This window comes from Myiozetetes cayanensis, unplaced genomic scaffold, assembly GCF_022539395.1.
Source record: "Myiozetetes cayanensis isolate MyiCay16 unplaced genomic scaffold, myiCay2020 scf5-8, whole genome shotgun sequence".
NCBI classification, from domain to species: Eukaryota; Metazoa; Chordata; class Aves; order Passeriformes; family Tyrannidae; genus Myiozetetes; species Myiozetetes cayanensis.
In genome coordinates, this window is record NW_026087742.1 from 109,366,873 (window position 1) to 109,378,874 (window position 12,002).

Sequence of the window (12,002 nt, forward strand, 5' to 3'; positions counted from 1 at the left end):
GATCCCCCCAAGGTGTGCTCATAGCTTTAATGCTCCACATGAAAACTAAAGCATTTCCCCTGGTATTGTTTTCCTCCCCTCTGCAGACTCTGCTGAAAGGAGAACTCAGCCAATTCAAATTAAAGCAATAACAAAGGAGGGAAAATAATTGAACATACTCACAATTCTTGAACTAAAAGGTGATGCAGAAAGTATTGTGAAAACCATTTTTCAAACTTCTGTCCCAAGGAGTGTGCCTGCCTGATGTCGTCTTGCAACATTGAATTTAGAAAGCTGAATCAGATTCTACCTCAGATTTCATTAGCACCTCACCAGCACCCTGTTTCTCTTTGGGAACTACTCCCAGAGCCTCTTTTCATAAACATTAATGAGGCAAAACTCATGTCACAGCCAGGCATGGAATTAATGGGAGTCACTTTAGCTTCTTCATTTCTCAACAGTTTTATTGCCTTTAAGAAAATTTTTGTAAAATATAAATACAAAGGCAGAAGATTTACTTACAAAGTTAAAACACAGATCTCAAACATAAACACACAATTCAGAAAATTTAGTTTATGTACAGTTTCAAGCAACTTCAACATATGTTAGTTTTTCAATATTTTACAAGGTACAGAAAAAATAGTTCAAAGTCTTCTTTAAATAAAGAGCATAAAATGTTTAAACATATATAAACAATCCGGTTTGATGTGTGAAAACTAAATTTCACAGCTTTTAAATTAGGATATAAAAGTTCTTACAATTAGTTGATGCGTATGGATATGGTTTAATTTATATTAAAAACTATTGAATTATATTCAATAGTGCTTACCTGGCCAAAGCAGGTAATTCTGTAAACAAAAAAAACAAAAATAATATAACCAAGTGCCTTACCAAATTCTATCTCCCAAACAAGCCACACGACTTTGATCACATCACCTAGAAAAAGTATGTTCTGTGTAATCAGTGCTTTGTATGAAACAAAGTCAATGTGTGGGTGTGTTCTTTAAAAAAAAAAGTGTGTTCCGAGTAATAACAAACTTATCCCAAAGCCTGTGTGCATTTAAAGAAACATTATATAACAATTTTGTAAAAACTGATTGAAGTTAAAAAAAAATTCTTCCAAAATCCATCCAACTGGAATTCAGATCTCTTATATAAAGGAAAAGATATTTTCATATTTAATAGTGTCCTTTCTTTACAGAAACAATTTCGTTTTGAACACATATACATAATAAAGAAGCAACTGTATAGAGCACTGTACATTAAATGGCCTGCTGGTTCACCAGAGGATGTCAAAGGGAGGGTCCTCGTGCGGATGCAACCAGTGAAGCGAGGAGCCGAGCAACGTCTTGAGTTCGCTTGTGAACTCCACCAAGTCCAACAGCTCTTTGCTCTCTGGGTTAAACGCCTCAAGGTCCGTAGCACAAGAGAACAACTGGCTGAGGGAAGTCTGTTTGTAAAACTCTGCCTCCGTGATGGTGACGACTTCCAGATTGGGGAAGTTGCAGCGGAAGATGCGAGACGACATTTTTAGCCTCTTCACCACGTCCGAGAGCAAAAGCCAGTTCCGTGGTCTGTGGAAGCGAAGGAGAGAGAGGCTCCAATAACTGACATTAAGGCACGGGCTTCCTGACTTGTCACTGTGTCACTGTGTGACAAACCCTCCCTGACCACACCCTCACAAACAACCCCCCTGACATCAAGGCTGTCTCCCAGGGGTCGAACACAACAGATGTGCAGGAGCGTATGTATGTATTTATTTGGAGTCCTGCTGCCCACAGCTTTGGCGAAGGAGAGGTCCAGGCATGCCAGGGGCACTGGAGCCTATAAAACCTGGGCTCATGAGTGCACATGTGGGCCAGCAGCCATCCCAACAGCTGCTCGTACAGCTGGTTCACCTGGCCGAGCCCAACCCCCATTTAGCAAGTTAGGGGCTGGTTTATAGTTATAACCACAAAATTCAGCACCTCTGACTTCCAGAGATGCTGGTATTAAATAGAAGTAAACAGGGAGTTGGTTTTTCTTCTCAGGTATTTTTACTTTAATCTTGTCCACTTCGGGGAACTTCACTTATATGCATCACCCAAACCATAAAAAACACTGTAAAACCCGCACTCCTTTGTGATCAATATTTAAAACTATTTTTCTCACAGCTCTCATCCAAACTGGCGCAAATGGTAAACAGTAGCTGTTTACAAAGCTAATTTATATCTTGAACATAACAGATAATACAACTTTCCGGTCTTTGCTTATTATTAAATATCACAGAACCTTCTCTAAGATGCTTATTTTTTTGTTCCAATTCAGAGCTTTAAACCAGTTTTGCTAGGAAGTCTAGGAAAGCAGTAATGGTGTCATTTTGTCATCCACAAAAGCATGTCCACTCAGCAGAACAGAAAAGCCCATAAAATACAATTAACAATACCTCACAAACATGATATCCAAAATTAAGGGCTAGAAGTATTGGTATTTTGGGATGTTTTAACAAGGTGCCTGTCTGGGATGAGGGAAGGAACTTGTGTCCAAACGTCACTTTGAGTATGGCATTCAAAACTCAGCCCTGACAAATCAGCCTTTTCCCCTCTCACCTCCCATTAGTTCACTTCCCAAAAAACCCCAGCAATCACGGTATCGATCTTCCATTCACATTGCATGAATGCAAATGCTTTTCCCCACAGACACAAACTGCCACCAGCCCAAGCTGATCGCCTCAGCTGTTTTCACCCCCAAACCTGCAGTTGTTCTTACCCCTGAGAGAGACACACTTGAATGTTGTAACACGGCAAGGGAGGCTCATCTGAAAATTCAAATTCAAACACATCACTAAAGCCATCTTCATCTTCATCACCTGGGCCAGGAGGATTTGCCAAGACGTCAAATCCAGATTCATCTTTCGGATCTGAATAAAATTGAATAAAAGGTGCCAAGTCAGCACTGAAAACATTGTTGCAGGCCTTGCTTTTTCTTCCAATAACGTGATCTGTAAATAAAATCAGTTTGCTTCCTTCCTAGCTTCCTCCACCATGAAAACTAAACAGCCCCCACCCCCACGTGCCGCATGTTTTTAAAGTCTCCGCATACAAAGAAATAAAGGGCAACATTTGCTCACCGCACACAGAGCTGCCATAGAAATCCCAGTACAAACCAGGGTCATCAACACTTCGACCTTGCAGGTCAGTTAAATACTCTGGAGAGGAAAAAACAACAACAAAAACATACTGATGAGAACAAAAAGCTGGCAAGTTTAGCAGGCCGGCATGTCTTATGGACTCAATATGCATCCTCCATACCTTCCATCAAAAAATCCCACACTATATTCCTGGTGCACACGCCACACACCACTCTCTCGCATCAAATAATGAACCACCACATCAAACCATCACCCAAGGTCTAACAGGGACAGACACAACCCTAAGCTTCAGAAACTGAGAGCAGCATTTTATTTTTGTGAAGATAGGATGTATCCCACACCTTTTGGCCTTCACAATTATTCTGGACACACCAGCTTGGGGGTGAAACTGTGGCCCCAAATAAACTGATGAAAAAGGTTTTACCACACAAATATGTTCAGAAGATGTAATTCTTTTCTACAGACACAATTTGGGTGATTTACTAACTGAGTGGATGAAAAGATACTGCGATTCAGGATGCTAAGAAATCCAAGATACTGAACTTTACTAGAGTCCTGATACACCTATGGGATTTCTACACTGCACCATTTGAACATATAAGTGGATGAGTTCTTAAACTCATTGACTGTGAAAACTGCAAACACTTTCAGAGGTAGCTTATTAGGCAATGCAAGTGTCTTCATCCAAAACTAGGAGGGAAAAAACCCTAAAACCATGCTACAACGTGGATATGTTTAAGGACAAGAACCTTTAAGGTAGTTTTACAGCATTTCAGATACAAAACAAGGCAGAACTTGCAAAAAGGAAAACACTTTAGGATAAAAGGCAAAACCATGGGAAAATACGAGAATGTTTAACAAGCAACTATTCAATTTGGCAAGTTTCTTATTTCCATTTCAAGCAGAAAACCGAAGGCACCGAAACAGCCCGCTGACCTCCCACCTACCTATCAAATCTTGACAGTGGAATAATCCTTATGACTTATTAAGAGTTTCAATTAGAAGGAGCCCCCATGCATGGCTGTGCTTCCCACCTGCCGCTGCTGGGGTTTTGCAGGCAGAGAGGGAGCTACTGCTCACCCCAAGGCTTCTTGGCATGCAGCCATCCCCGCCAGGTAGGAGGGACTTTGGGAGGCCAGGGAACAAAACCCCCCCATTTGCCACGACCGGCAAAGCCCCCAGGGCAACGTGGGCACTGACCTGTGAGGAAGGTCTCCATGAGCTCACTGTGGGTCATTTTCACGATGGTCCTCCCGGAGTATGTTGCGAGCGTTGGATCAGCACCGTAAGACAGTAACAGGCGGACGATTTCCAAGTGGTCGTTTTCGACGGCGTCGTGGATTGGTCTGGAGGGAGAAACAGGGGAGGGAAAAAAAAAATCACAGTGTTACATTTTGACTCAACAGTATTATGCAAATGAGTTCGACAAGAAACTTCAGACTGTAGATCAAAGTTATTTATAGAAAGTAACACTATTAATACAGCTGCCAATCATCTTTCTGTCGGTTTTACTTGCACATCACCCCCTCCCCTCGTCTTCACAGTCAGACTGCTCAGGGCAGATATTTCTGTTACGTCTATTCATTGCTGCACACATTTTGAGGGCCAGTAAAATAATTACACCGCTGTAACAGAAAGCAGGAGTTTGTGTGAAGCCTCACAAACATAATTTTGCTGCAAGTCACTCTACCGTTCCAAATCTCTGCCAATTTAACAGCGTGTTGTGGAGTACAGGCTCGCTCAGGCTGCCTCTGGGCAAGCACGGAAATCAGTTACCCAAAGCTCCTAAATTATGTACACAGAAATAAGTTATGAAAATTTGCTAGGAATTAAACTTCCGCGCAGAATATCCTCTTTCAACAGTACATGCGAATATATTTGCAGCACAATTCAACCCTCCTAATCAGAGAATAGAAAAACATGTTATTTTAACTGTAGTCCACCCAGAAATTAACACGTTTAACGTGGCATGAGCAATCTATACAAGCTCAGACATAGATTTTGTGAGCCTACAGAAGGATTATTCATTAATACACATGCCTGCAATTCCAGGTTTAGAATTCCTTATCGCTAATTATAAATCGCATTAACTTTTGCCTTTAAAATTGATTATACGTAACGGGGAGTTGTCTGGGAGTAGAACATATTACCCTTCAGACTAATGAAGATGTGTCAAAAGCCCATCCTTTCCTTAGACAGCAAGAGCAGGGAACTGAAAGGGGAGTCAAATGCATGGACAGTGCTCATGGCAGTTCAACTCAGCTCAGCACTCCTCCTTTAGGCTGTCAACACCGCTGCCCCCCAACAAGGCTTTCAAGCTCTCAGAGAGCTTGTATTAAAAGGCAAGGAAGGACTTCAACTAGGATCACATACTGCCTTCCTGGAAAGCTTTCAGAATGATGTTACAAGGGGAAGTCATCTGGAAGCACAGCCAAGCAAACCTCTCCGCTCTGTCTACTGATCTGCCAAGCAACGCTCGGCTAACAACCAGGGCTTAAACTCCCTCCTGAGAAGAGGTCGCGTCCAACCACTCCTTCTGCCTCACGTGGCAATGTTCCCTCTGTCACCACTCGTTTGGCATGAACTGGCATCCACATGAGCTCAGGGCAGAGGAGGGGAGAATCAAATCAGTCAGAAGAGGACGGCACACCACCGTTTTTCCATCTATCGCATAGCACTGTTGGGAGGAGAGGGAGGAGGGGGACTCTGACACATCTCAAAAAGATGCTCCAGATGTGCTTACTCCAAGTACTTTCCAGTAGGGCATGACTTGGGGTGATTAACGTCTGTCACAAGTGAGGGGCTCTTGCTTGCCCCCATCTTGCTGGAAAGCTGTATGCCATTTTGGTTTTACACATGCACGATATATTGACATGTGGAGGTGCACTTGGAGGCTTTGCGGCTCATTCCTTATGGAGAGAAGGCTTATCCTATGCTGCCTGCCTCCTGCAGGCATCAGTGCCTCCTGCACACCTCCATGCCATCAGTGAAGAAGCAGGTGATCCTCGAGCTGCTGAGTGCAGTCCTCAGTCCAGCTTGTGCCAACCCTCAGAGCCCTGGCACCAGAGAGCTCAAGATGCGGATGCCTTCAAAGCCCAACATCCTGTTCTCTGGAAAGCCACTTTAACATTTTAAGACCGGAGAGGTCCACAAGGATCACTTGCAAAGGGGTCAGGATTTCCCTTCTCAGTTTCCGAGGGAACATCTCTTAACATAACACTGAAACTATACGATGCCTTTGAGGCGGAACAGCGCTGGAGAAGCCAGCGTTCCAGGGATCCCCCACAAGCCTCACCCTCCCACCTCCACCTCCTGACTCAGTGCTTCCGCACAGGGACTGCCGCAGCACCGCGCGCCCACGCGGCAGCCGGAGCAGGATCGGTGCTGAACATCCCAGGCGGCACAGAGCAGGAGGGAACAAATAACAGAGGTGCTGACACGGAGGCTGAAGGAGTATCGGGTGTTTCTGGCTGTCAGCAGGCGTCTGAGGCCGGAGCTGCCGGGTCACGGCACTCTGAGCATCTGCAGCAGGAAAGGTCAGCCTTGCTGCAAACCCTCCTGTCCCCCACTGGGCACGAAGCATCCCTGGCTGCAGGTCTGGCAACAGACACCGGGAGCAGACAAGAGTTACGGCTGCTGCCAAATTATGCATTTTTCCTCCCCCACTCCTTCACTTTACTGGAGTCTTTAATTTTGCACAGTTTTAAATTTTGCTTCAGAATTACGATTTTCTGGTTTGGGGAGGGGGGGGTTGAAGAGTGCTGAGGGATTACTGGCATGTGGGTTTTCTTGTTTGTGTTATTTGGGGTTTTCTTCTTTCTAAACTGACTTACCTAAGTGGCTTTTGAAGCAGTAATGAATTCAAGATGATCCCTTAACTTATTAAAAACAGCATCTAAATCACCGCTCAGTGTTTCAACTGATTTAACGACACTCAAACGAGTTTATTAAAGGGTGCCTGGGCATTCCCCAGGAAGGAAAAACTGCAGCACATGGGCTGTAACCCTGTGATGGAACCTCCCTCTCCCTTTCTACAGGTCACCAAGCCCAGTGTGGTGGTGCAGTTGGACAGAGGCAGCAGGGCAGGCAGACCCACCTTTGCTGTCTAAGAGTGCACAGGGAGGCTTGCCCAGGCATGAGAGGGGACTTTATAGAGGCATGGGGAAGGAAAGGCGTAGTAAAGCCATGATGAAGAAGGAAGAACAATAAATAGAAGGAAGGAAAGAAAACACTGGCAGGGAGGGGGGAGAAAGAGAGATTCCCCATAGATAAGTCAGGGGAAAAAAAGGCAAAAACAGAGCACTGACAGACTCTTTCACTGGCTAGAACAGCTTCTTGGCAAGCTCACGAGCGGGGACCATGCAAAGGCACAGCTATTCGTTTGCTTCTCCCAGCAGGGCCAGCAGAGGAGGGAGTATTTTTCAGTCTTGGCAGAGTTTAACCATCCTCTTTGTAGGATGCGAAAGCGACTATTGGAATAGGCAACTTTTTCAGATGTCAAAAAAATAGATCCCTGGGAGTCCTCTCCTGGGCTGCTTTGCCCATACAATCTTTTCCGCCCTGAGCATCGTGGAAATAAACACTCTGTATCCCTAATGGTACAGTTAACGTAGTGCAGCTCGTTTCTAAAACAAACCCTTCAAAAGGCCCCAGAAGGATCTGGGGACATTCGAGAGCTGCAATATCCTACAGAAGACACACATCTCAACCCTCTCTTGTGTACTGTCGAGTTCTTCCTACTATTTTTACAGCCACTACAGTTAGGAAAACATTTCACTGGGGGTTTATCATTCCACTACCAAAATTATAAACTACTTAGACGCTCCCAGCCTTTCAGGCACCACCAGAATTTTCCTCACTGCAGTAAGAGGTCTTGTAACTCGCCGAGCAATACCGTATTCTGGCGTTTTATTTTTATTTCCATCCACTCCGTTACACAACGCTGCCCCTCGGAAGAGGCACGGCACAAGTTGCAAGAGGGCAGCTACGCAGGCTGACTCTTCTTTAACGCAGTTAGCTGCTGGAAGGTATGGCTCTGCCAAGACCAGATGAAAGGACACAGGAAGAGAGCCATCTTGGCATGGTCCTCCCCGGGAAAAAATGAAAAAAAGGCTGAGCTCGTCAGCTGCCAGCAAGGAGGATACAGCAAAACTGGCTTTGGAGAGCAAATCTAGCGAACAAACTCTGGATCAACGCAGAGCTCTCGCTAACAGGCAGGGGATGCCTGTATTTTTGGCATGTGGCTTTGTTTCTGTGCTGGCACCGGTTCAGCTAGGGCACGCTGCAGAGGTAAGAGGAGAAGAACAAGGAGATAAAGGCCAAAGACACTCGGCAAACATCCTCGCTAATGTTTGGCACCGGTCGTCGAACACCCCTTGATGAGCTACTGCACTTACTGGGGTCCTGTCAGGGAAGGGAAGCGCTCAACTCTTAAGCACGGTCTATTATTATTTATAGGTAAGACGATTAAGAGCCCTTAGTGACTGCGGAACCTCGGAGACAGGTCTTAAAGATCTCCGGGTTCTACAATAATCTTTGATTAGGTACTAATTGAGCAGCAGAGTGCTTGTGTATTCAGGGTCTGCAGGCACTGCATGTGGTCTATCAGCAGAGTTTAAGGGGAAAAACATCGAAGACCTACCACATTTAGCCTAGCCAGATGTGCTGTGAATAGGGCAGAGAGGGACATCCTGCACTGCAGGCAGAGCCCCGGCACCGAGCTGAGGGTGAAGGGAAAGACTGCACCACACCTACATCCCCAAACACTGTCACCTCCTTGCACTGCCACTACAGTCTTTGTTTCTGGCTTCACCAAGATTTCTGATGGTATTAGGAACCAGAACCTGAAAGCCTGCCTAACCTACTTAAGGCAGACTGGCTGTGTGGCTACATAAAAGTCAACACCAAAGCCAGAGGCTCAGGTATTTCCTTCGGTCCCAGAACACACACGTGCAAAACCAGCACACTGATCAGAGCACCTGCTGCACTTCAGGCAGGACTGGAAGGAGAGATGCACTGACTCTGCAGAACTTTACTATATCCTTCACATTCATATTTTTTTGTACAGACTAAAGACACATCCTCACTTTTCAGTGTCCTGCAAAAAGCTGACCGCAGAGGCAGCAAGTAACACAGACCGAAGCTTCAGGCAGCTGAGATCCAGGTGACATCCCAGGCTGACACATTTACCAACAAGCACATGCAGTTACATCACTCCTCTGTGCTGTTTTGCGTTAACTGGCTGAACAGAACTTCACACATCCACTGTTACTGTTTGCAGAACTGAAGGCTTCCAGGTGAGGTGGCAGAGGGGACAATAAAAAGCATATTTGGTGTCGTTAAAAAAGCAGGGGAGGGAGACAAGTCTTTGATGATGGGTTTGTTTGGGGTAGTTTTTTTGTTTGTTTGCCTTTAAGATTTTAGTATTTTTCTAAGGGTTGAACATGTTCAGGAATTTGAATTTAACAAGCAGCACAGTTAGGGAAGACTGACACATCTTTCCTCCTAAAAGTTAAAGGAGGAAAAACTTCAAGAGAGAAATGGGATTTGTCTTATGAACGTCCTGATTTACTCTACAGGGACAGAGAAGTCTGGTCCTGCCAAAAGGAAATTGATACCACAAATCCAAAGTTCCTTACAGAAGCTTCTGCTCTCTGTCCTTCCCAGCTCAGGGCATCCAGACCACCTTTCATCTGTATATTAGATGTGGTTTGGATTCACACTGTCTGTTGGGCAGTTTTCCAAATGAAAACTAAGTCTGTCCTCAGAAAAGAGAGGTAACAGCAAGCTGAGTTCTGACATTACCACCTATGATCAGATCATCATTATGTTCATTTCTAAAATGCATTTTCCTCAAAACAACTTCTCAGGGTATACTAGCCAAGTTTCTTTCTTGGAAATCAGCTCCATCTGTGAATAGAAATCAAAGGTGGACTCCGAACTGGTGGGTGATTAAGACTGATCAGAAACTTCCTGGGGATAATTTTCTATATAGGTTATTCCAGCAAGTGAGACAAAAATAATTCAAGTTTCTTTTTATGGCAACTCGCCGTTGTTGCATAGGTCATGTATTAAAGCTGAAGGCAGCAGAAAAGGAGAGGCTGTTTGGCAGCCTACGGAACTCAGAATTCTTGCAAGGAAGTGAGCGACAGAGGAGGAATCCAGTCGGGGTCTCAATGTTTCTCCAAAAAGGCTTCCTTTGGGCCGTGATGGCCGGTGATGGGCCGGTAACAATGGACCATCATGAACTTTTAATGGACCATCTTAACCAGCCCTCTTTTTGTTTTCCTGACTCCTCCCTTCTCGAGTTAATAAATAAAGAGCTTAAAAACAAAAGAAGCAGGCTCTTAGTTACGCTAATTTTACCTCCCTGGCTATTTGGATGGTGATAGGGAATGCGATAAACCATTTAAGATAACGAGCTGCAGGAGATTCAGAGAATACAAAGCGACCTGTCTCCAAAATGCATAGACTGTAGAACGTTCTGCATATGCTGAGGACAAGTTACCCCAAGGTCAGTCCCGCAGAGGTGGTCAAAGAGGTACTTTAGGAGATAACACAAGAGGCTTAAAAAAAGGTGGGAGCAGCATTTTTATCTCCACAATGCAAAAAAGAAAAGCTTGCTATCTATTCTGCCAGCACAGGAACTAAGCATCCCTACCATTCTGTGAAGGAAACTAAAAAAGGCTAATTCGGGATTTTAAAAAAAAGTAAAGCCGAAATATCAAATGAGCAGATAGTTTAACAGTTCGGCAAAACAACATTTTTGTACAGCATATATAGGACTTGCACACCCGATCGCCACAAAAGCCTGAAGTGCTCTTTAAAGTAACCCTGCTAACAAGGCAAAACCCACTCTTTCGGCACAACTCAAAGGAACTGGAGGGCACACGAGCAGGGCTGCAGCTCAAGCATCCCTCCTTCCTGCCCTGCAGCTGGCAATTTCACTAACGCTAAAAAAAACCCACCAAAAAACCACCAAGGCACAACACACTAAAATTCCCAGAAACAAAAAAATAAAATTACACTGAACTCGAGTCACGACAGAAGTGTGCCCCCACTGCTTTATTAACTGCATGCTCCTGCCCAGCGACCAGCAACAAGGAGGACCTTGGTAGCTTTGAGGGTTTCATGCAGGATGGGGAGAGCGGGACAAGGGGAGGATTATGGAGAGGGCACAGAGGGAAGGGCTGGGTGGTGGTGACCACCCGATGCCGGGGGCCAGGGGAGCTGCTAACCTGGTTCCATCCTGAGCGCTGCAGTTGACATCGGCGCCGTACTCGAGGAGATGCCGCACGATGCTCAGCCAGCCTCTGGCACAGGCCTCGTGCAGGGCACAGTAACCCGCGTTGTCACGATGATTCACATCACACGCCTTGTTTTCCAAACAATACAGAACCACTTCCTGGAAACAGGAGGAAAAACAGATGCATCAGAGTTATTCTTTGCTGCGTGAATGCACAGGTTTCTCTACTTGAAGGAAAAGGAGGGGGGAAAAAAAGGCCAAAAGATGAAATCCCTGTGATATGTACTCTTTGAGATGGGTCAGTCAAAAGGAAAATAGAAGGGGAGCTCTTGACAGTCCTGTTTATTCAGAGAGAGAGAGACATAGCAGAGACCACAACTTCCCTGAGCAGACTAGTTTGGGCAAAGAGACACCGAGAGCTCTGCACCCTGCAGGGACCTTCCTGAAACCCACAACCTCAGGAATCAACACAGAGGGGGAACGTGCAAATTTTGCAGACAAAACGCATAACCTTCCACTTCTCAAAACTTCCATACATAAAGCTAAGCTGGAAGGTTTTTTTATTCTTACATCTGCAATTTTTAGCAGAAAATTCTGCAAGTGTAACAGCAGCGCAGCCCGACACAGTCGGTTCGATTTTAAAAAGTG

General features: G+C 45.0%; 1 protein-coding gene across 11 annotated transcripts in view; it reads right to left on the minus strand.

Annotated features, from left to right (window-relative positions):
* Positions 1–424: 424 nt before the first annotated feature.
* The window catches only part of BCOR (BCL6 corepressor), an 83,286-nt gene continuing 71,708 nt past the window's right edge, over positions 425–12,002 (minus strand). For all 11 annotated transcript variants that reach the window (XM_050331437.1, XM_050331439.1, XM_050331436.1 and 8 more), the window contains 5 exons: positions 11,347–11,513; positions 4,310–4,455; positions 3,089–3,166; positions 2,728–2,878; positions 425–1,553 (listed from right to left, as the gene is read on the minus strand). In XM_050331437.1, the coding sequence (XP_050187394.1) occupies positions 1,259–1,553; positions 2,728–2,878; positions 3,089–3,166; positions 4,310–4,455; positions 11,347–11,513 (837 nt within the window). In that variant the 3' untranslated portion in view covers positions 425–1,258. The remainder of the gene's footprint in view (positions 1,554–2,727; positions 2,879–3,088; positions 3,167–4,309; positions 4,456–11,346; positions 11,514–12,002) is intronic.